The sequence below is a fragment of the Trachemys scripta genome, chromosome 9 (genome assembly GCF_013100865.1).
Source record: "Trachemys scripta elegans isolate TJP31775 chromosome 9, CAS_Tse_1.0, whole genome shotgun sequence".
NCBI lineage: Eukaryota > Metazoa > Chordata > Testudines > Emydidae > Trachemys > Trachemys scripta.
Window position 1 is genome coordinate 97,005,912 of NC_048306.1, and position 22,288 is coordinate 97,028,199.

The following is a 22,288-nucleotide window of genomic DNA, read 5'->3' on the forward strand; positions in this document are numbered from 1 at the left end:
AGTTTGTTAGTTAGCTAAACTCTTAAGTTAGCTTCGATAGCTCTTAGCTCCAGCTTCTAAGTGTTGCATCTCTCACTCAAGAATGGAGGAACCTGAACCGCCAGAGGCGAGGCTGAACCTGATGGTGAGCGACACAGGACATCAAGGAAGGGTGTGGGTATATTAACCAAAGCTTTGTAGCGTATAATACCATATGTATCTTTTTGAATAGCAGTAATGCAATTGTAACTTCGTAACTCTGATTATTTTACCATTTAATTAATACTTCATTTATCTTAATAAAAAGTCTTTAAGGCTATATCTGTCTCCGTGTGAGCTTCCTGTCATACCCCTGAGGGGCCTTTGTAAATTCTGTGGAGTCTGATTCCGGACAAGAACCTTCTTATCTTCTGATCAAACAGATCGGGGAGCCTAAAACCCATACTACCCACATTAACTTCCTAAATCAGGGAACAATTAGGTTACTCCCAATCCCAAAGGATCGGCCACTTACCGCAGGTCAATGGATACTCTCAATCTTGCACCAAAAACAAAGCTGGCAGCCAATTTCTCTAATAAACTAACTTAAAGGTCCATTCTGTGCATCTGATGAAGTGAGCTGTAGCCCACAAAAGTTTATGCTCAAATAAATGTGTTAGTCTCTAAGGTGCCACAGGTACACTCCTGTTTTTTGCGGATACAGACTAACACGGCTGCTACTCTGAAGAAAAAATGAGTTAGTGAGAGGTTAAAGCAGGTAAAATACATTAAAAGGTGAGTCCAAGGTTGTAAATCCAAAGTGATAGCAGAGATGTAGTGATCTGCTAGTTTTCCCTAAGAGTCTGAGTTACCCAAAATAACCTTTTGGGGATCTCTGTCTTGCATCTGGAATGCTCTCTGAAAGTGTCCAGACAGCTCAGAGAGACCAGATCATTCCCTGGATCCATTCTTACAGCTGTTTTCACTGGAAAGCAATTTGGCAAGTGTTTTCATCACAGCATGGGCTTTTCCTTTGACTAAACGCACACTGGGTCTGTGTGGATTTCGCACTGTCAAACCCAATGACTCATGAGTTTGAAGATAGCATGCATCTTCATTTACAATTCCAAAGCTCCAAACCCAAACCCAGTGATGGGCAACCCAATTACAGAGATCTACACCATCTTTTTAGTTACAGCAATCCAAACAATCTTTCATTAGTTTTCATGAAGCTTACACAAAGTAAATTCTTATCTTAACACTAACCTATACTTTTGATCTAGGTTTAATAAAGTACGGGATATATGTGATGTGATAATAAACAGATTATAGGCAAGTAAAGACAAGAACATTAACATTTATTTGATATTCACACGCAAGTGAATTGGCCTATGGATTTGATTTGAGCTGGCCTGTTGGCATCACAAATAGGACTGTTAGATTGCATGGTGAAGCACTCCATTTTGAAAATGCAGGTTGTTCTATGTACAAACTTAACTCTTCCTCTTTGCACATATTTATTATTGCCACATTCTTTAGTTACACAATCACACACTACTACTCAAATACAATGCATCAGCCCTTGCACAACTGCCAAGGTTTTTGCTGGTTTGCAGCTAAACATTCACACACAATACAACCTTCCTTAGTTGCATCTCTCAAGTTTAGCAAAAAATCTAATCTGTATGTCCAGCCTGGTGACTTCCTTTTCTCCTGGAAGCTAATAACATAGTCAAATCAAACCACTTTCCTACAGAAGAAGGCAGGAGCACTGCTGCTCAGTTGGAGATGTTACCCATACCAAATTGAAATGTTCAACCCACAGCGATTTCGATGATAGTGGTACAAAAGAGTTGCTAGCATTCTTGTATAACAGGAAAAACTTCCTTACTCTCTCTGTGCCAAAAAATGGCTGAACTGATTTTGCTCAAACTTGCAAGGGTAGTGAAACCAGCCAGATACGCCATGAAATTTCAGCCTGGAAACTGAAAGTTGGTTGATGGAAAATGAGTTACAATAGAAACAGTTATGCAATCTTAACTATAGTTGCTGCTCTCCTACTATGATATGCCCTAATGGTTAAGTTTAAATATTAAAACTTGATTTATGCAAATTATTGGAGGGGACATAGAATGGAAATATAAATGTTCGGTTTCAGAGCTAAGATATAGCTTCAAATGCTGTTTTGGGGGTTGTTCCATAAAATAAAATGCTTCCCACTAATAATCTTTGATGGGGGGAAAAGAGCTGGTCCACATCTTCCTCTCTTTCCCCCGGCCATTTTTTTTTTTTAAGACCTTGAACTTTAAAAATATTACTCATCTGTGAGGCCTGTGTATTTTTTTTCTTTGTATCCGTGTAGCATAAATTAGTGATATAGTGAACAGTTTTGTTATGGATAAGTCTGGTGTCAAAATATTTATTTAAAAAAAATTCCACCTGTCTCTGATTATGTATGTAATGGCCAGGGCCTAGGTATGTATTTATACTTGTGGTTTAAACACCCCATAGAAAGCAGTTAATATTTAAAGGCCATTTCTAAACACACTCCACTCACGATAAAAACTGGTCAGACATATTACAGCTTTAACTCACTCCCAGATTCCTAGCTAGTATGGTGTGAAAAATCATTTGTAGACTCCTGCAGTACCTATGTATAGAGTGGGTGTGTTAACCTTAACCTGCATTTACGTGTTCTTAGTTTAATACTGGGTGTGTATGGTTTTGTAGTGTAAGCTTCCACTTAGCCTGGCTCAGAAAATGAGCACCCACATGTAGGAAGAGGCTTTGTGTAGTGATGGTGATCCCCTAATCGCATGTACTGGCAGTGTGTGGGATTATAGAGGGTGATTGGATTTTCAATAGCTGTGTCTCGGGGGAGCTTTAAGGCAAATCGGAGCACGTTTCTCAAAAGTTAATCAGTTCTAAAGTCATTCACTTGGGGCTTGGGTAGAAAAGTTCTATTTGTCTCTGAATTGAGATGGGTGGTGATGCAGGGAGGAGCTGTTTTTCATTTCTCCTGTGATGGAGCAGCTCAAACTAGGAGGGACCCTGAAAATTTCATGCACTCTTCTATTAGATGTCACTAGCAAGGAAGTGAAGTGAAAACCTGTGTAACCAAAGCTGCACCTGTCAGAGGAATTGCAGGTTATATGACTGCGATGATGCCTAGGACAAAACAAATCAAGGAGTGAAAGTCTGTCTCCTCCCTTTTCATACATACGCATTGGATGAATGTGTTTCTGTGAACTACCAAAAACATGCAAACATTAAACTCACACCCATTGTGTCGCAGCACCTTGCTGTGAATGAATTGTGGGTTGATGGGGGAGTATATGTACTTGAGTGGCTAAATCGGAAGGGGGAAGAAAAGGGAGGAAATTGGAAACAGAATTATTTTAAAAGTGCCTCTCCTTTTTCCCACTGGGGCACTTGGAAGTGGGCTATATAGCACATTGATGTTTTTACAAATATATAATTAAATACAAAGTATGCAATGAGCTTGTTGAAACCATCCTGTTTTTATAGCTACAGTATAGATACTCAGAAGAAAATTGGCAGGGAGGTGTGAGGACAGACTGGTGCAGATGAAAGCTTGCACAGTCTGGACAAAGAAGGAAATCCAGGCAGGGGAAAAAGGGCAGCATTAATCATCCTAGAAAAATTTAATTGAAACACTTCCCTGTCTTCAGGCAAAACAAACTAATGTTGGTTTTTAAGCCATAGCCAAGTAAGGAAGTGGGCAGTAGGAGCTTCTGTTAGTATCCCAGAGTTCTGCTAGTACCCAGAGTGCATTTAGAGTGCAAACAGGGCTGATGACCCTGATGTAGTACTGGCAGATGAACCATCCCATTCTGTTCCTCGCAGTATATACTGCTCTGCCTGTGCACTTTAAGCCTGAGCCACCGTCCTGCTGTTAGTCCTTGTTTGACCCCTCTTATGTGGACTCCTGATGCAGGAATGAGCACACAGAAGTCTGTGCTTTTGTGTGAGAACTGGTTCAGGGGAATGCGACTCTTATCAGTTCTCATTAAAAACACTGCTTGATATACCCTTGGTCCTGGAAAAAATAAGGAAATTGCATTCAGCAGAATATCTGCTTCTTCCTCTTACCCTGGAGCTGTACTGGGGACAAATGAATTTAAGTAACTGACTATACCTGTAAACTATTCAGATAAAACCTCACCCATTCCAATCTCTTAACTGCAAAGATCCCAGAAGAATTCTATACACAGACTAGTTCTCCATTTTGGCCAAGCAATTTCCCCCTCATCCCTTTCTTCCTTCCCCCCAACTTCTTTCTAACTTTTGGGGTAGCGTGTATATTTGGGTTTTTATATACATTTAATCACATCAAACTTTCTTCTCAAGCAATTTATATATCAGGGGTTCTGAAACTTCTTACTAAGGCAACCCACCAACTGCCTTTTTTGTCTTCTTTTGGTGACCCACTGCTACATCTATGAACCGTCCGCCCCGGCACTGCAACCCCAATCCAAGCCTGGTGTGCAGGGAAGGCCCAGGATGGGTTTTGGAGAGCAAGCCTCCCCATCACACCCTCCAGCAGTGGCTCTTGTTCCAGCCCCTTCTGAGGGTTGTGACTTGGTGCCGGGCTGTCACAAACCTGAGTGGTGTTGTGACTCCATCCACTAGGTTGGGAGTGGGGAGAAGATTTCTGGGCGGGGCTTCCCCAGCACATAGGGGGAATGGGCCAGTGGGGCTATCCTTGGGAATCACATGGGGCAGTAGCTCTCTCAAATCTAGAGGGGAAGAGATCAGGCTGGTTTTCCCAAATCCACCACCTGAACCCAGTGGTTCATCCCCTCTGAATCCCTCACCCCCTTTCTGGAAGAACAGCCTTCTCCTGCTGCCAACTTAATGTAATCAGTCCTGTAGTTCACGTGGTAGCAGTCTGTGCTACAGTGTTGAAGGTCCAGGTTTCCAAACTTGGTGATTCATTTTGATGGGTGATGACTTATTACGGTTGCATGTAATATAATTAAAAAACAAAACATCCCCTTCCCTGGGAAATTACATAAAAGTTCTCTTAAATATTTTTTGGCTGCAAAGTCAAATATCTGAAAATTGGGGAATGCTAGTAGAAAGGGTGCCTGTACAACCTTAATTTGTCTCCCTTGTGCATATAGATTATGATACATTCCTTAATTATGTGATGACGTATTATCACAGGCCCCACCTTACTCAAGTCACAGGATGGATGTGCAAAGGGCAGCTATAAACCTGCCGTTTCCTAACTTTTGAGTGCTTGACTTTGCAATCTAGATGTGCTTTTAATGTATTTGTATTTTAATGTTCTATAACCCCCGATGCTGCGCTAGCAAGATAGTGAATTAGAAAAAGTGTGGCAGGAATTGCCCCATTTATTGGCATGCATGGCCACAACGTGGATGTCACTGAATCCAGTCGATATGAGTTGAAGCCTGTTATTTCATGTATTTAATGATGTACATGCTAGTTTACTTACCAAGTAAAAGAAAAGAAACCTGTGCCACACGGGGAGTTCAGCACGAAGTCAGTGCTGAACAAATGATCATCTAAACTAAGAGTTCAGAAGCCCAGGACAACTGAATTTGATATGAACTAAAAACAGTGCTAAGTCTGTTGCTGTGCATTGATGGTACAATCAGTATATGTGTGTTGTAGAAGCTTCATTTCACTGTGGCTGTCTCTACACTGGCAGGGTTACAGCGCTGGCGGTTACAGCGCCGCTCAGAGAGCGCTGAAGGGAAACCGCTGTTGTGTGTTCACACTGTCAGCTGCTTGTGCAATAGCGTGTTCACACTTGTGGCACTTGCAGTGGCATTCGGAGCGGTGCACTCTGGGCAGCTATCCCACAGAGCATCTCTTCTGTCCCTAAGTGTTGTGGGAAGACGGAGGGTGTCGCAGGCCATCCTGGGTCCTGCCTAATGCCCCGGGATGCATTGCTTCGCATCCCAACAACCCCTGTGCTTCCGTCCGCATTTGGCGCCATCTTTCAAAGGTTTGTGTACTGCACGCTCTGTATCTTCGGTCTGCAGGAATGGATCCCACACTGTTAACCAATATGCTGCTCGCTCTGACTAACATGTCATGAGTGGCAGTGGAGTTATTCCTTAAACTACAAAGGCAAGAGGAGTGCGACATTGATCTCACCCTACGTAGTAGCAACAACATGAGATTGCTTGTGGCATTCACGGAGGTGCTGAGCCCAGTTGAATGCTGCTTTTGGGCTCAAGAAACAAGCACAAAGTGGTGGGATCACATCGTCATGCACGTGTGGGATGATGAGCAGTGGCTGCAGAACTTTCGGATGAGGAAAGCCACATTCATGGGACTGTGTGATGAGCTCGCCCCAGCCCTGTGGCGCAAGGACATGCGAATGAGAGCTGCCCTGCCGTTGGAGAAGCACATGGCCATTGCACTGTGGAAGCTGGCTACTCCAGACTGCTACCGATCGGTCACTAACCAGTTCAGAGTGGGAATGTCAGGGCCGGATTAACTTTTTGTGGGCCCGGCGCCAAACATATTTGTGGGCCCCCCTGGGGAATGATTGTAAAAGGGGCTGGGGGTAAAAGCACAATGGGGCAGGAGCTAGGGTTGGTCTCTGGAGCAAGGTGAGGGGTCGGGGTAAACTGTAAGCGCAGCAGGGCTGGGGAGGGGGTAAACAGGATCCCTCCCCCCCGCAGGGGTCAGGACAGGGCTGGATGTGTGTGAGGGTGCAGGGGGCTGGATGTATGTGTGGGGGTGCATGAGTCAGGGCAGGGGGCTTGGGGTATGTGAAGGGGGTGCAGGGGTCAGGGTGGGCAGAGGGCGGTGTGTGTGGGCTAGGGTCGTGGGGGTGCTCACACAGGGGCCTGTAGGGGGGTATGCCCCAATTCCTGCCCCTTCCCCAAGGCCTCCGTCCCGCCTCTTCTCCTCCTCCCCCCCCCCGTTGGAGAAAAAGCATAAACTTGTAAATTGTTTGCCCTCTATAACACTGATAGAGAGAGATGCACAGCTGTTTGCCCACCCAGGTATTAATACATTCTCTGGGTTAATAAGTAAAAAGTGATTTTATTAAATACAGAAAGTAGGATTTAAGTGGTTCCAAGTAATAGCAGACAGAACAAAGTGAATTTCCAAGCAAAATAAAATAAAACACGCAAGTCTACGTCTAAGAAAACGGAATACAGATAAAAACCTCACCCAGTAAACTTCCTTTTACAGACAAGTCTCCTTCTAGTCTGGGTCCAGCACTCACTCACACCCCCTGTCTGTAAGTATCATAATTCCTATAGCTGGAGCACAGCTGGGACTGGACAGCCTCCTCTCCCCAAATGCTGATGAGGTCCAGCAGCTCGGCATTGCTCCAAGCGGGGGATCCCCTGGTGCGTGGAGCAGGCATGGTCACTTGGAAAGATGCACTGAGACCACTGCAAGCGTCACCGAGCAAACAGGAAGGGGACTTTCAAAATTCCCAAGGAATTTAAGGGGTGGGGCTCATGGTTGGTCACCGGAGGACAGAGCAGTAGAGTTCAAACCGATGACCAGAGGGGCGAGAACAGGCATTGTGGGACACCTCCCGGAGGCCAATCACAGCGCTGTAATCCAAGTTTCTGCATGCAAAGTGGCTTGGCAGCGTGTACACCTCGGGAGTTACAGCGTAGGAAGCTGCTTTACTGCGCAGAAACTTGCCAGTGTGGATCAGACCTAAGGTTTTATCTAAACTTCACCTGCTAGAGTGGCACAGCTGCAACACTATAGCGCTTCAATGTAGCCACTGAGTACAGCCACGGGAGGGGTTCTCATTGCTGTAGTTCATTCAGTTCCCTGAGAGGTGGTGAATAGGCCAATGGAAGAATTCTTCTGTCGACCTAGTGCTGTCTACACCAGGGACAAGGTCGGCTTAACTACATCTCTCAGGGGTGTGAATTTTTCACATCCCCTGAGCAGTGTAGCTGGGTCATCTTAACATTTTGGTGTGGACTTGTCTTAAAATTGCATGCCTTTATTGGCTTTTTTTAATACGACACAAAGAGCTGCAGTGTCTTCTCAAAGACATCATTATTATACAGCAGTGTGGTGCACTGCTTTCTGGTGACTCAAATCTGGCATTTACAGCAACTCTTCAAGCTTCTGTGTGCTGTGCCAACACCATGAGATGCAGTCTCCTCTTGCTGCCCAGGGGTTTACACACACCTATTGCCCTGTGTATTGAGAAGAATATAGACTCCTTTCAAAAGCAGTTTCCTATTCATGTACCATTCAGTCGCTTCTAGGCATGCTGAGAGAAATTCTGTTGAGTGGCAGCTCAGGGTAACCAAATTGTTTACATAGCATGTGCTTAAAAAAATCTTTGGATTGTCTAGAAGTTGAGAGACCCGGGGGGAGAGGGAAGCGGTGTGGAGTTAATTTGGACCAACTTCTCTTGGTGAAAGAGACAAGCTATTCATCTTACAGAGGCTCTTCTTCAGGTCTGAGAAAGTGTGACAGCTAAATACAACTTGGAACAGTGTTAAACATAAGAAGTTAACACATGTTGCAAGAGGTCGTTCCGTTTGAGGTGACATGGGCAGTTACCACTTCAGAGTCACAGGACAAAAGAGGGTTAGTGAGTTAAATTGTTGCAATGAGCCATAAATACAGTGTCTTTTCTGAGTCCGTGATTTTTAGTGTCTGGCTAAGTTCTGAATTGAAGCTCCCAGACTCATCTTTTGAAGGTGGTGTGCAGGTTTCCTTTGGGACAAAGACTGAGAGATCAAATAGGGAGTGATTGTTTTGCGAAAAGTGTTTACCCGCGGTTGATGTGGCGTGTTTTGTCATTTATCTGTGTGAGTTCATTCGTAAGCATAAGCTTTTATCTGCCAAATACAGTTTCTTTGGCTTTATTCAGATTGTTGAATTTTATTAATATTTGCTGGTTGCAAGACTATCCAGCTTCCAGGTATATCTCGCAATGTGGGCAGTACATTCTAAGCTCTCCTCTCCTTGCCAGACCTGCTATTGGGGCAGTATACAGTGCATTCTCTGCAGCACTGGCTTTTACCTTGGAGACAGCAGCTAACTCTACAGTGAGAAGCACCGGTCCAGGGCTGGTCCAGACCATTTGATCAGTGTTGAGGTCTCAGACAGATCTGTCTGTGTCTTGGCAAACAGAGGCAGCAGGGCATCATTGGCTAGGGATTGCACTGCTGGATCCAGTTGGGGAATCTGTGCCAAGATGGTTCCTATTGGGCTCTAGGAGCTGCCGATTGAAGTCAAATCTTCTTCAGTGTTCCATGAGATGCTTGCTCCTGTAGGAAAGTGTTTGTGCCCTGTGCGTTACACTGGCTAGGTTTGTGTCTTCTTCATGTCACGTGGGCCACAGAGGAGCCCAACTATCGAGTCTGTGCTGATAAACTTGGGGAAAATAACTGCAGGATGCAGCGGTAAGGTGAATCCAATAGATCTACTTGCTTGGTTGTTACTTTTTAAGTGAATGGTAAATGTTGATTTGGGTAGGCTTAGTAGGAAGGCGTTGCCCACAAGAAGTGAGTCAGTTGCATTATATTAAATAAAATCTTAATTCAGTCTTCAGGGTGTACATATGTCTGAGTCACCACACATTTGGTTAGATTTAGATGGTAAGCTCTTTGGGAGTGGGACTGTGTATTTTTGGGTTTTTGCAGGGTGCCTGGCCTACTTTGGGGTGCTATTTAAATAACTGAAGGGTGAATTTATGCCCCTTTGAATTTATTGTCCTTGTCTCTTGTACACATTGGGGTATATGGAGGCCTCATAATACCATAAAGCTTGCATATTGATGGACTGTGCGCCTGAATCCCAGACAAATATCAATATTTCTAACAAAGTCATATAACCAGAGAGAATGGGAATCAAATACTTGGCATTGATTGCCTTTTAGGACATTTAACCCAGAGGGTATCATGCTTCAGGAGACTACTAGCTAGCTACAGCTGATATTTTCAAGAAGTAGAATAATCACACCATTGATAAGGCAGTTAATGGGGAAACGTGCGTGTTGTTTCCGTGTGAAAAGTGGCAAAGATTTTAAATTCAGGATGCTGTACAAAGCATACTGGTCTCTAAGAACCAGAATACTCAGTATCACTTTTTTTCATGTAAATGGGCCTAATCCTGCTCCCATTTAAGTTAGTGGGGACAGTACTGAGCATTGGGCTAGTGTACACTTTGGTACCAAGTCGCCTGGTACCCTTGCTGTGTCTGGCCCCTGAATAAAGGAAGTTCCATGAGGCTCTCTGACACATTGTATGTCCAGAGTGGTACGTTCTCCTCCCTTCTTTGGAACTCCACTCCATCCTTTCAGACAGCTGTGAAAATATCTCTTGACCAAGATGAGGGTAGCGTATTTGCTTCCTTGGGAGGGGCCATGAAGCAGTGAGAAAAGGAGTCTCTGCTCTCAGGAAGCTCCTCTATGAACAAGTGTAATTGCCTTTCAATGGCTATCCCTGGTCTGTATTATGAGAAAGTAAATGGCAACGGTTGTGAATATCAAAGGAAATACTTTTTCACGCAATGCATATTTAACCCGTTGAACTATTGCAGGGTATTTTTGAGGCATAGAGCTTAATATGGATACAGATCTCCTGAGTTACGCTAAGTAGGATACAAGTTAATAAGATATGTTAGCCTTCGTGTTTCAGGACATAAGCCAATAACCAACTGCCTGAATTACGGAACAGTCCTCTCCATTGGGGATGGTATTGCATAATTGTCCATCATGAGTGTTCTACATCTTTCTCTGAGCATTTGGTACTGGGCCAGAGACCAGTCACAGGGCAGGATGGACCATTGTTCTGATCTAGTCTGGCAAGTGTATGTACTTAATCCTCTGTAACCCAAAACACATGGATACCATGCTACTATTTGAGCTCCACCATTCTAGAAATCCAGAGAGCTAAAGCAGAGCTAGACTGTATGGGACCTCCCATGTTGGTTTGCTGCCCCCAAGCTATCCATTTGTCCCCAGAGATCTTTAGTTACAGTGATGGCTCTACATTATCACAGTGAGCCACAGCAATAACAGGTGTGAAGTTGCTGGAGACAGAAATGATTGATTTTAAGACTATCGTGGAACTTTTGAATTTCTGACTCCATTGTCTTGTTTGTAAAAGCAGGTGGAATGTCAAGATGCCTTGGAAACAGCAGCGCGGGCAGAAGGCCTTCCGCTGGACATTTCCATGCATTCCCAGCTGAGAATCTTGGATGAGCAGCATCACAAGGGCAAATATCACCATGGCTTCAACGTGCTAAAACCCATACGGACTACTTCCAAGTAAGACTTTGTGCTAAAAAAGAACTGATCTGGCAACCTCCGCTTTCTTGAAAATAGACTGAGTGTGATTGCAGCTCTTAAATGCATTGGTTGATGCTGAAATGTCATCTTTGAAAATGTATGTAGCAAGTATTACTTTGTGTAGACCTTGCAGAATTCTCAGATGATACTTGTAATTGGAGTGGATTTTGTTTTTCTTGAAGGATGCTGCAGTTTTTTCTCTTTCATTTCATTGTAATTTCTCCTTCTTTTAGACACCAGCACCCAGTAGACAATGCTGGACTTTTTTCCTGCATGACCTTTTCATGGCTCACTCCTCTGGCCCACACAGCATACAAGAAAGGGGAGCTGTTTATGGACGATGTGTGGCCTTTGTCAAAGCATGAGTCTTCAGAGGTTAACTGTAGAAGGTAGGGATCGACTGGTCCATATTATTTCCCCTGTACTCTAGCCCTTTGCAGCCTGGTGTATACTCTAGCCTGGTATTTTTGAAGATATTTGCATGTGCTAACATTGAAAAAGCAGTTCTTAAATCCTTTCTATCAGAGGAGGGGATCTTAATCTTATTTATCCTTGGGCCAGTTCCTTCTGAGAGACACTGGTGTTTCAACCTCACTGACTTCAGTGGGGTCACACTGCTGTAACCGAGCAGATTTTATCCCCGTGGATGTTTCATAACTGCTTTTCCACCATTGCTCCTTATCAGAACTATTTTTGTTTTTTTTTTAAACAAGGGTGGTGGCTCTCAGCCCACTTTCTGAACACGCAGTGTTGAATTAATGACCAGATAACAATGATAGTAACTGTATATGGTCTGATTACAGGCCAAATCCTGCAGTCAGGCTAAACTGTTGTGGTCAGTGGGATATTTGCTCAGGGCAAGAGCTATAAGATTTGGCCCCAGGGTTTTACTGCAGGATAGATCAGAAAAGGGGAGGAGGTGGTGAGATTCATGTTCATAATAGGACTCTGAGTAAAGTAAAAAGCATTCTAACTTTTTCAGCTCTGCTCAGTGTAGAAGCCTCTTTGCACAGAGATTCAGGATAGAACTATTTCCCCTGGCTGGATAGAAGATGCTATCCATGTTATGAAGCTTGATGGTTTGTGTTGCTCACAGTCGTGTGTCTGAGAAGTTTACCAGAGAATAACCTTTGAGATACAGCATCTGTTGTCCCGTAGAAAGATTCGTAATGCATGGTTTGTGCTCCTTTTAGGTTAGAGAGACTATGGCAGGAAGAACTGAAAGAAACAGGACCCGAGGATGCTTCTCTCCGGAGGGTTGTATGGATCTTCTGTCGCACCAGACTCATAATTTCCATAGTGTGTCTGATGATCACGCAGCTTGCCGGCTTCAGTGGACCAGTAAGTAATATCCATCCTTTTTTTAACAACCACAGATGGCTCCATCCCATGGCCAGCCCTAACATGTTAAGGTTTCATTGCAGGGTCACTGACACAGTATGATTAGTTAGAAATATTGGTCCTTACAGTTTGCTGAGAGAAGATGATGTTTCCAGAACGAAGCAGCAATCCAAGATAGCTTTCATACAGCTGGTGAATCATTTGCTGAATGGCAGGGCCAGGTTTCTGGAGAGGTAGTGGGTTTAGGTGTCCTGAAAGAAAAACACACTTGGCTTGTCTCTCTGGTTTTGAGTGTAGCTTAAAGTTTCTCCTTAACTGGTGTGATCATATTGCACTAAATTCTTGCCTAAAGTTTTTTGCTTTTAGATAGGTAATCATTTTGGAAGTAAAATTCAAACTGTCAAGATAACACTTTGTAGAGCATTGGCATTAATAGTGCAGTCTGCAAGAAATGAAACTGAGTGGTGGTGTTAGATCACTATTCAAAAACCAAAGGAAATGGGGCTAAGGAGAAGTCTGCAAACTTAGTTATCGATGCTACAAGGATTGATCAGGTGGGTTACGTTTAGAAGCATTAGACTATGGAATTGCCACTAGGAACTGTTGCTGCTTGAACTAGTTAGTAATGAAGAGTCAACGTATGGGACTTGACATTCACACCATTTTCTTGTCACCTGTTTGTTGCACATGTTGTGCAGATTTACAGTTGCGATCTTGACTAAATTTATTCTCTACAAATTTCCCTTGAGGAGTAGGAGCAGTATTACTGCTTGTAGTACATGTTTCAGTGTGCTGTTAAGATGGAGATTCATTACTTGGGTAAGTACAACAGGGGTGTGTTAGGTTAAAAAGTCTTCTAAAAATGTTTTTCTTGCTTTTTGAGCCTTTTAAAAGTTTGCCTTGTTTCTTGTAATAAGAATAACAATAATTGTTTTCTTGGTATTGTTTCACAATAATAATTAATTAATGATAATAGCTTGTGGTAATTATGAAACACTTGGACAACCTGTTGGGTGCACTGTTAATTACCAAAATGTTGAAGTATAAAGGTTTTAACAGAACCAGGTTCCCCCAAGAAGAGCTTCTGTCATTGTTTCACTACAGGGCCCAGTAGCTGCTCTTATCTTTAGCAGAGAACTTACAGCAGGGTTGTCCCTAATTTCTTTAGAATAATTGTATCTATTTGTCAGAGCCAAACTGCTGAATGGGAAGAAACTTCAATAGTTTGGGTTTTTAGGTTCCAATTCATGCTCAATTTGGATGCTTTAAAGTTATCATTCGAACATTTGCCTATATCTAGAGAAAATTGGACTGCTCTCTGAATGAGGAAAGTGCCCTTTTGGGGTCCATCACTTGGAATGAAAGATGAGTCTTTACCCCCCTCCCCATAGTGATACACCTATGCTGTCTCCTCTGAAGTATCGGTGCTTTCTTGTACTGATACACCTTTTCAGTCACATTTAAATGAGAAGGGAGATCTGGAAAAGCACTTAGCTTGTCCACATGTATTGGTGAAAATTACCAAAATGGAGTTAAACATTTTTCCCAAACTTTAAAATTCTGAATTGAACTTCCATGACATTGGAATGCTAGTGGAAATGGCGTAGTGGTGGTCTCACTAATAAGCATTGTGATGGTTATAACTGAGAGGGGTGCTTATTGGATTTCATATCTGGGCTTTTTGATATCCTTGAGGAGTCCTGCACATCTGGCACAATTTCTAACCTTGTAGCCTGTTCAGAGACAGCTTATTTTCCTGTGTCAGAATACCTTCTAATAACCATCAGAATGCACTAGTGCAGGTGAGATACTTCTCATCTCATCTCCAGTTGATACAGTTGCTGCCATTTAACCAGCTGCTAAACCTTTTATGTTCAGATGGAGGGGAGGGCAAAGAATATTTCTAATTTACTAAACAAAATCAGTTTAACTCCAGGCCTGAACAACTTGTATGTTTGCTCAGAACTAGCCTTCCTGTTTGGGAGATGGGGAAACTTGCTATCTTAGTGGAGTACGGCTTGACCGTTCAGACAGTTATTGGAGGGGGGAGTGGTGAGCCGTTTGAGGTAAGTTTCCCACTCTTCTAGTTCCGCTCCAGTCACAGCTTGCTTTGTGCTGTCAGATACTGGATGTGGGTGGGGAATCTTTCTCTGTAGTGGAACCAATGACAGAAGCTGTTCTTTAGAATTTTCAGGATGGCTGTATTCTGCGATCAGAATGAGACAGTCAAGCTGGTCAGAATCCAACGCCAAGAGTAAAGGTAAGGTAATGTTTATTCAATGGGAATGCTTACGACAGCCGAGCAGCTAATACCAATTACTGTGGTAACAGTCGCAGCAGTCCCTGTCCCCATTTAGTTTAAATTAAAATTTTAAAGCTTTAACTCCAGTTTTGTAAAGAACTTTGCTGGATTTTGTTTTCATTAAACTTCTTCAAATGGAATGTTTTGAAATGTAAATGCTAAATATTGTGACTTCTTTTTCCTCTTTCAAATTCTTTAATCTGCTGTTTCCTCTCTTTTTCTTTTGAAATTTTTGTTTTTGTTTTTGTTTTGGTTTGGTATAATGTAAGCATTGTCTTTTATCTCATCACGGGAGATGCTGATTCTATAGAACAGTGCTGAAAAATTGCACTTAAAAGGTTTTGGGAGGAAAGAGACCCCAGGAAACATCTGCTATCTTTACACACCTTCCCTTGGAGACTTTCAGCAGTGCTGTGGGGTGTGAGAAAATGCGTGCTGTGCTGCGATCATGCTGAGTTACAGCTCGTGAGGAAAAGGGGGGCTTTTGACTCCCACTACTCAGTGACTCAGTTGTGTATGTTGGATTGAAAACAGGAAAAGAAGCCAATCTTCTCATTAGTAACTGCAAACCAACTGTATGCAGTTGTGGCCAAAACAGTTGATGTAAAGCTAAATGTAAGTGAGGAAAAAGCTGGAATACAGTAGTTCTGTGAATGTGAGCTCCTCACATTTGATCAGGGACTAGTGTGTAAATTTCTCGGTGGGCCATTCCAGAACCTGATGGACATCTGGCTTTAATTCGCACTTCGAAAGTGAATAAGCAAAACTATATACAGCATGTTTCCTTGGTTCTGGGATACAGAATCAGCCACTTCAGGACAAATGCATTCAGCCTCCATTTTTATCTGTTGTTCGGTGCTGGGCTGTAGCTGCTGTTACCTTTGCTGAAGTAGTGCCTTTTTGTTTTTCTTCCCTGCTCACGCTATGCAGAACTCTTATTTGCAAAACCTGTTTTAGCCAAGAGGACTTCAACAGACTGTGAAAGGCTTTCCAAATCATTTCTTTGATCTCACATTTTTGGCATTTTGTTGTGTTGTGGGCAAAGGTAATTCTCAGCTCTGTATTAAAGTACCAACATCTAACCATATAAACACCAACGTCTTTAAGCATCTTTGTTGAAAAGCCTTCTTTAGGGAATCTCCATTTGTTAGCTGTGAGGCCTTACTGTAGCATACCTCTTAAACCAAATTTCAGAATCCATGCACCCTCAGGAGCCTGCCTGACTAGCACTGCAAGTTTCACTCCCTCTCGGACTTTGTGAACATATATCGGGTTCTGTTTTTGTATCTTTAATTTTGTGTGTGTAGTTTTAACTTAGTTTGTGTCAGAGGCTAGACTGTTTGTTAGATACTAGCCTTTTATAATTCTCTTGTATGTTCAGATTGTATGTTTATGCGATGCTCTTCCTGTTGTACAGTGTTTGTGAGATGTTACCCATTTTAACATGGCACTTTATTGTTTTTAAATAAAAGACTGTTATTTCGCAGTTGATAGTATTTAATATTGCTGATTAATGTGATTTATATGATATTCTACTATGCCGTTGACTAACACACAACTGGAGGTGGGAATCGGTGGTTCTTGGGGCTGTCCTGTCTTTCGGCAGGTGATGTTTGAAATATGATTCCTGAGGTAAAATATTTTTGTTTTTGGAGGGGGGAGGTGGGTGGTGAGGCAAAGCATTTTTTTTTAATAGTCTGGTATCACTTACCTGTGTTTTCTGCATGTTCTTTTCTTTACTATTAAACTGCTGATGTTTATTTTCAGGAATGTTTTGCAAATGTCCTTCTCACTCTTCCCCAGTACAACTGTAGGTACATTGTTCCTTTTTATCAAATAAGCACGTTTGATGCAAACAAAAAAGGTCTTAATGTCACGTAAAGGAATGTCTCTTAATGTGTTCAAATGTATAAATACAGATTATTTTTAAAAACTTTTTCTGTATGGTAAAGCATTGTATTCAACTTAACTGACAGATTTATGTTAAGTTAGAAGACATAAAGAATAAGAAGTTTTTGTTGCAAGGAATGAGGTTCCAAATTTAAATCCCCCATACCTGCTAAATTTGACTCTCTGCTTTGCTCTCAGCAGGGCTTTGTGTAATAGTACTGTGAGTTTTGACAATTTTTATTTCTAGAAAGAAGATTCCATGTAATACAAATCGCTCATTGAAAACCAAAGTAGCCCACTCATTTCTAACTTAACATAAGTTGTTGCATGGTGCCTCTGGTACATTGGGGTGTTCATGCGAGTTTGCATTTCTTCCTGTAGGCGTTCGTTGTGAAACACCTTTTGGAATACACGCAGCAAAGTGAGTCCAACCTGCAGTACAGCTTGTTGTTAGTTTTTGGCATCCTAATGACGGAAATCGTGCGCTCTTGGTCCCTGGCTCTAACCTGGGCTTTAAATTACCGCACTGGGGTCAGACTGCGGGGAGCTATCCTGACAATGGCGTTCAAGAAAATTCTCAAGCTGAAGAATATCAAGGACAAGTCTCTGGGGGAGGTGAGCTACAGTACCCTGTTGGAAATTACCATATAAAAAAGAATACTTGTTGATTACCTCTTTCTGAGGATAACACTTATGTTGTTTGTATTTTTCAGCTCATAAACGTATGTTCCACTGATGGGCAGAGAATGTTTGAGGCTGCAGCAGTTGGCAGTTTGTTGGCTGGGGGCCCAATTGTTGCCATCCTAGGCATGGTTTATAATGTAATTATTCTAGGACCAACCGGCTTCTTGGGATCTGCTGTCTTTATCCTCTTCTACCCAGCGATGGTGAGTAAGCGGCATTCAAACTCTTGTTCAAAATAGGCTTGAAGTATTCTTCAAATGTGCTTCACACTTCACTCCAAGAATACAAGTGTCTGTGCATTGAACAGAAGATGTTGACAGATACTGGGTTAAGTCCCTTTAGGGTCTTGCATGTAATCTAAAAGACATTGAAAAGTAAAAGTTAAGAGGCAAGAAACTTGGATGATAAAGGGAATTAGAAATAACAATAGAAGTGACTGGTGGAAATAAATTTTGGTGAGATGGAAAATGGGCAACTAAATTGTGGAGTGATACACTTCCGGGCTGGATTATTGTAATTCACTGGATTTGGTATTGAAGGTGAAAAATGCAGGGCCTCCGGCTTGTTGAGAACATGGTGGCTTACCTCAGCAGCAGGCTGGGAAGCCAAGAGCACACCACTCCTGTGCTCCACATCCTCTGTTGGCTTCCAGATCACTTCTGATTAAACTTCAAGCCTATGGTTCTGATCTTTAAATACATGAGCAGATCAAGACCCAGTTACATCAGAGACAGTCTCTCCATCCATGAACCACAAAGGCAGTTCCATTCCTCTGTGACAATAGAGCCGACATAATTAGGACAAACTGTGCTGCACCTGGAGAAAGAAGTGTTACTGGCCAAGTGGGACTGTTTGTGGAAAGAGCCACCAGGAAACTAGTCTGAGCCAAAATCTGTTTGCCTGTAGACAAACAAGACTGCTGTAATTTTCCCATTATAATCAAAATGTATTTTTTTGAAAATGCTACTATGAGTGAAGAGTAGAATCCTGCGAGGTCTCCGATGGTCTGATTTATCTACTCAGCCATAAGGCGAGAGTGATGAGTGCAATAGGCAAAAAATTGGATTGTGACAGAAGGGGTGGGATTTAATAGCCTTGACCAACTATTTTCACTATTAGCCTCTCTCCTCGCTACTGCTTTCTGTAGCCGAGCAGGATTAAAAAAGGAGTAAGGATGCTTAAGATGGGGCAAACAGTTGAAAACTGTTTAGTGAGCTGTGTTTTCTTCTGGGTTTTAGGAAAGAAGGGATAAATGTCACTGTTGACAGAATGAGAAATGTCTATGAGGACATGGATACCATCTTGTCTTAGACCTGATTAGTAAAGGTGCTAATATATTGTTTTACCACCCTTACACAGTAGTTTTGCTGTAAGATTTGGTGCACTAAAGAAATTGTTCTTGCATATTCAAGGCCCACTCTTTCTTGGGTCTTAGGGGAATGAGTTGAAGGATATGGGATGTGGATATGTTGGGTACCTTGTATTCTTCTGGCGTGAGGGTTAGTTTTAGTTGAGCTTAGTCTGTATTTTTACTTGAGGGATTTTAAAGAAATCTAGTTCTGTTAAATATTAGTAAAAGCACTAAGAGTCTTTTGGAAATCTGAATAAAACTAACCCAGTTGACAATAAAACTATAGAGAGCCCAGTGTTCAGTGCATTTATGCTTGCTGAATGGAGTGTGATGCTCTGAAGGGGCATTTCCAGCTCATCACTTTGGCCAGGGAGGGTATCAGGTTGTCCTGTCGTTGACGTCCCTTTATCGGTCTACTTGCTTTCTTCTATAGTTAGTGGAATTGGATGCATTTCTGAGTTGCTGCTACGATGTATGGTGCCTCTTCTTGTTTCAGATGTTTGTATCACGGCTCACAGCTTATTTCAGAAGAAAATGTGTGGCGGCAACCGATGAGCGTGTGCAGAAGATGAATGAAGTTCTTAACTATATTAAATACATTAAAATGTATGCCTGGGTCAAAGCATTCTCTCAGAATGTTCAAAGTGAGTGCAGACACTCTGTAAACGCATCTCCCTTTAGAAAACACACCACCCAGCCACATCCTGTTGGATCCTCCTAGCTCAATTCGGTAGATGCTACTGCATGTGTGGTATGCTAGATCATCCATCCATCCATCCATCCCTCGGACATCCTGCTATTCTTATTTACAATGCCTGGCATGGCAATCTCTGTTCCAAAGTCTCACCCTTTAGCACAGTGCTGTTTATGGCTTCCCTTTAACTTTTGGGCGTAATGAGCTTTATTAACATTGGGCTGGCTTCTACTATGAGTACTAATCTTGACTGACCTAGTACAAATTGGTCAGTTTTTAAATGTAATAAGAGTGATCAGAATGCCAGCCTCACTGCGTTATACATACACTTATGGTTCTACCCTCTGTAAAGGTAGCTCTTTCTAGAACATGAGAAATGCTGAAGCAGAAGAGGGTAGTCCTCTCTTACTCATAGTGTTCCCAGTGCATTAGTTGTGCCTGCTGCGTTTGTATCTGTCTGAATTGCACCTCAGATGTGGTGGTGGCTTTTGTATTTCTAGAAATCCGAGAGGAAGAACGTAAAATCTTAGAGCGTGCAGGCTACTTCCAGAGCATCACTGTGGGAGTGGCTCCAATTGTTGTGGTTATTGCCAGTGTGGTGACGTTCTCTGTCCATATGATCCTTGGCTATGATCTCACAGCAGCTCAGGTAATTGACTGGCTCATCACAGAGTTGGGAATGTTACTTTATAATATCACTCCTGCAATAGCTTTCCTTGGTTAAACTGTTGTAATCCTAAGTGGGTGCAGTTCAAAATACTCCAGAACTGTGTGAGTCTTCTTTATTTTGTGGCTTGGCTCACACAAGTGGGTATTTGATGGCACAAAGTAGAGGCAGGTGTTATGCAACCTTCCCCTGCACAGGTTGGCCAATGCTATTAAATCCTGGCCTCCTAAGAGCAGGGACTCAGGGCCAAATTTTCATCTGGGAAGAAGACCCAGTATCCTTGTTTGTGGGCATGATTTGCACCTGCGTTCTCTGGGTGGAAACAGGCTTCTGCAAAAAGGAGACTGGGACACTAGAGGTTTTTGCTGAAGTTGTGCAGTTGGACCAATTTATCTTCCCTAGTGACCTAAGGTAGAATTTGAACCCAGGTCTCGAGAAGTGAAAGGCTAAAGCCATAACCTGCAGCACCCTCTAGGTCTTCTGTTTATGCCATTTCCACTGGAACTATATCTCTCTGTTAGTCTAGTCTAAATCTCTGTTATGGGGAGGACCCTGCCTTTTCCTGTATCGGGTTAGAGTATGTTGTATTTAAACGGCTCTTCTTGAATTGCAGACCTTTCCTTCTCAAGTGGAATGGTCTTGAATTGCCGCTGCTTATGGAACTTAATCCGTGGTGGTTTGGAATTGTTAATGGGTACTGCCGCCAACAGCTTTTTGTTTTGTTTGTCTGTCCCGTGTTTAGGCTTTCACAGTGGTCACAGTCTTCAATTCAATGACTTTTGCTCTGAAAGTAACACCTTTCTCCGTGAAGTCTCTATCTGAGGCATCAGTGTCTGTTGACCGATATAAGGTGAGTGGTCTTTCGGCCATATAATTTTATCCTTAAGTGTGGAGCATCTCTTACAATACATGAATGCACTTGACTATGCTAAGGAACCATTTTAATGCCAAGGCTATTTTGGAGCAAGCTGGAAGTTGTTCTCTGGTTATATGTTCAGTTCTTATTCCCTGCAGAAAGGATAGAAAACCTCATACTCAGGGCGTAAGCCAATCTCAAACTGCTAAGGGTTAAGATGACATCTTCCAGGGGAGCAGGCTGTCTCACATCTGATGGCTGCAGGATTTCTTGCACCTTCCTGTGAAGCACTGGTGCTAGACACGGTTGGAGACAGGACACTGGACTAGACAGACCACATGTCTTATCTAGTACAGCAATTCCTATACGGTCTTTTAAGAGCAGCCTCATAGAGGAGAATGCACTGTATCTAGAACTCAATGGTATATTTCCTCAGTGAAACCCAGCATGTGTTACATTTGTACTTGTGCAGATTGATCTTCCAAGAACTGGGGATACGTTTTTATTTGTAACCAAAAAAGGTTTGTGGTATTGAAATTCTATTCCATTAGAGCATCTGAAGAGTAATCTGCGTCCAAGGTGTAAGTCTTGGTGAGCATATGAGTCTTTGTCACTATGATCATTTTTGGATTTTACTTTCTTGGTTTTTAAATGATTTAAAGTCCTTGGATCACTTCTTTCTCTGCTCCTTGAACACCAGAGATTGGGCCCAAGCTAGAATACCTGGCCCTATATACCTGAAGTTCAGGTGTCCTGATCTGGAATGCTGATTTTGATCCATCTGAACATTAACATAAATTTAGATGGCAGAGAAATGAGAGAATTCCTTACCTATGGGTATATAATAGACCTTCTCTAATCTCCAGTCTGAATCAGGCTAATGGTCTGTCCGATCAGCTATCCTGTTACCAACAATAGCCAGTATAGCAAGTGCTTCAGAGAAAAGTGCGAGAAAGCCCATAATGGAGAATAAAGGAATGTTTCATCCTAATCTCTGGCAGTTATTGGTGGCCCTATCGCCCTCCCGTCCCATGATATATGTAGCCCAAAATTGCACTGTTTTTTCAGCCATGCGGCACCACCAATACATGTCTCATTTTCTTAGGTGGTTGTTCTAAACCTGTGTTAGTGGAGGTTTGCAGCTGCAGAGCATGTCCTGGATGCTAGAAATGTGTGTGGAGGGGGAACAGAATAGGAGAGAGCAGTGACTTTCACTTTCCTCACATAAAGTACATGTACAGTAACTCCT

At 42.6% G+C, this 22,288-nt stretch overlaps 1 protein-coding gene across 10 annotated transcripts in view; it reads left to right on the plus strand.

Moving 5' to 3' along the window:
- ABCC5 (ATP binding cassette subfamily C member 5) overlaps positions 1 to 22,288 on the plus strand; it is a 76,154-nt gene that overhangs the window by 25,475 nt on the left and 28,391 nt on the right. For 6 of the 10 annotated variants that reach the window (XM_034781425.1, XM_034781424.1, XM_034781423.1 and 3 more), the window contains 8 exons: positions 11,073 to 11,233; positions 11,488 to 11,643; positions 12,448 to 12,595; positions 17,169 to 17,402; positions 17,501 to 17,674; positions 19,319 to 19,466; positions 20,017 to 20,165; positions 20,926 to 21,033. In XM_034781425.1, the coding sequence (XP_034637316.1) occupies positions 11,073 to 11,233; positions 11,488 to 11,643; positions 12,448 to 12,595; positions 17,169 to 17,402; positions 17,501 to 17,674; positions 19,319 to 19,466; positions 20,017 to 20,165; positions 20,926 to 21,033 (1,278 nt within the window). Of the gene's footprint in view, positions 1 to 11,072; positions 11,234 to 11,487; positions 11,644 to 12,447; positions 12,596 to 12,704; positions 16,712 to 17,168; positions 17,403 to 17,500; positions 17,675 to 19,318; positions 19,467 to 20,016; positions 20,166 to 20,925; positions 21,034 to 22,288 lie in introns of those variants that run through there. The other 4 variants (XM_034781428.1, XM_034781431.1, XM_034781433.1 and 1 more) reach the window with 4 other exon arrangements.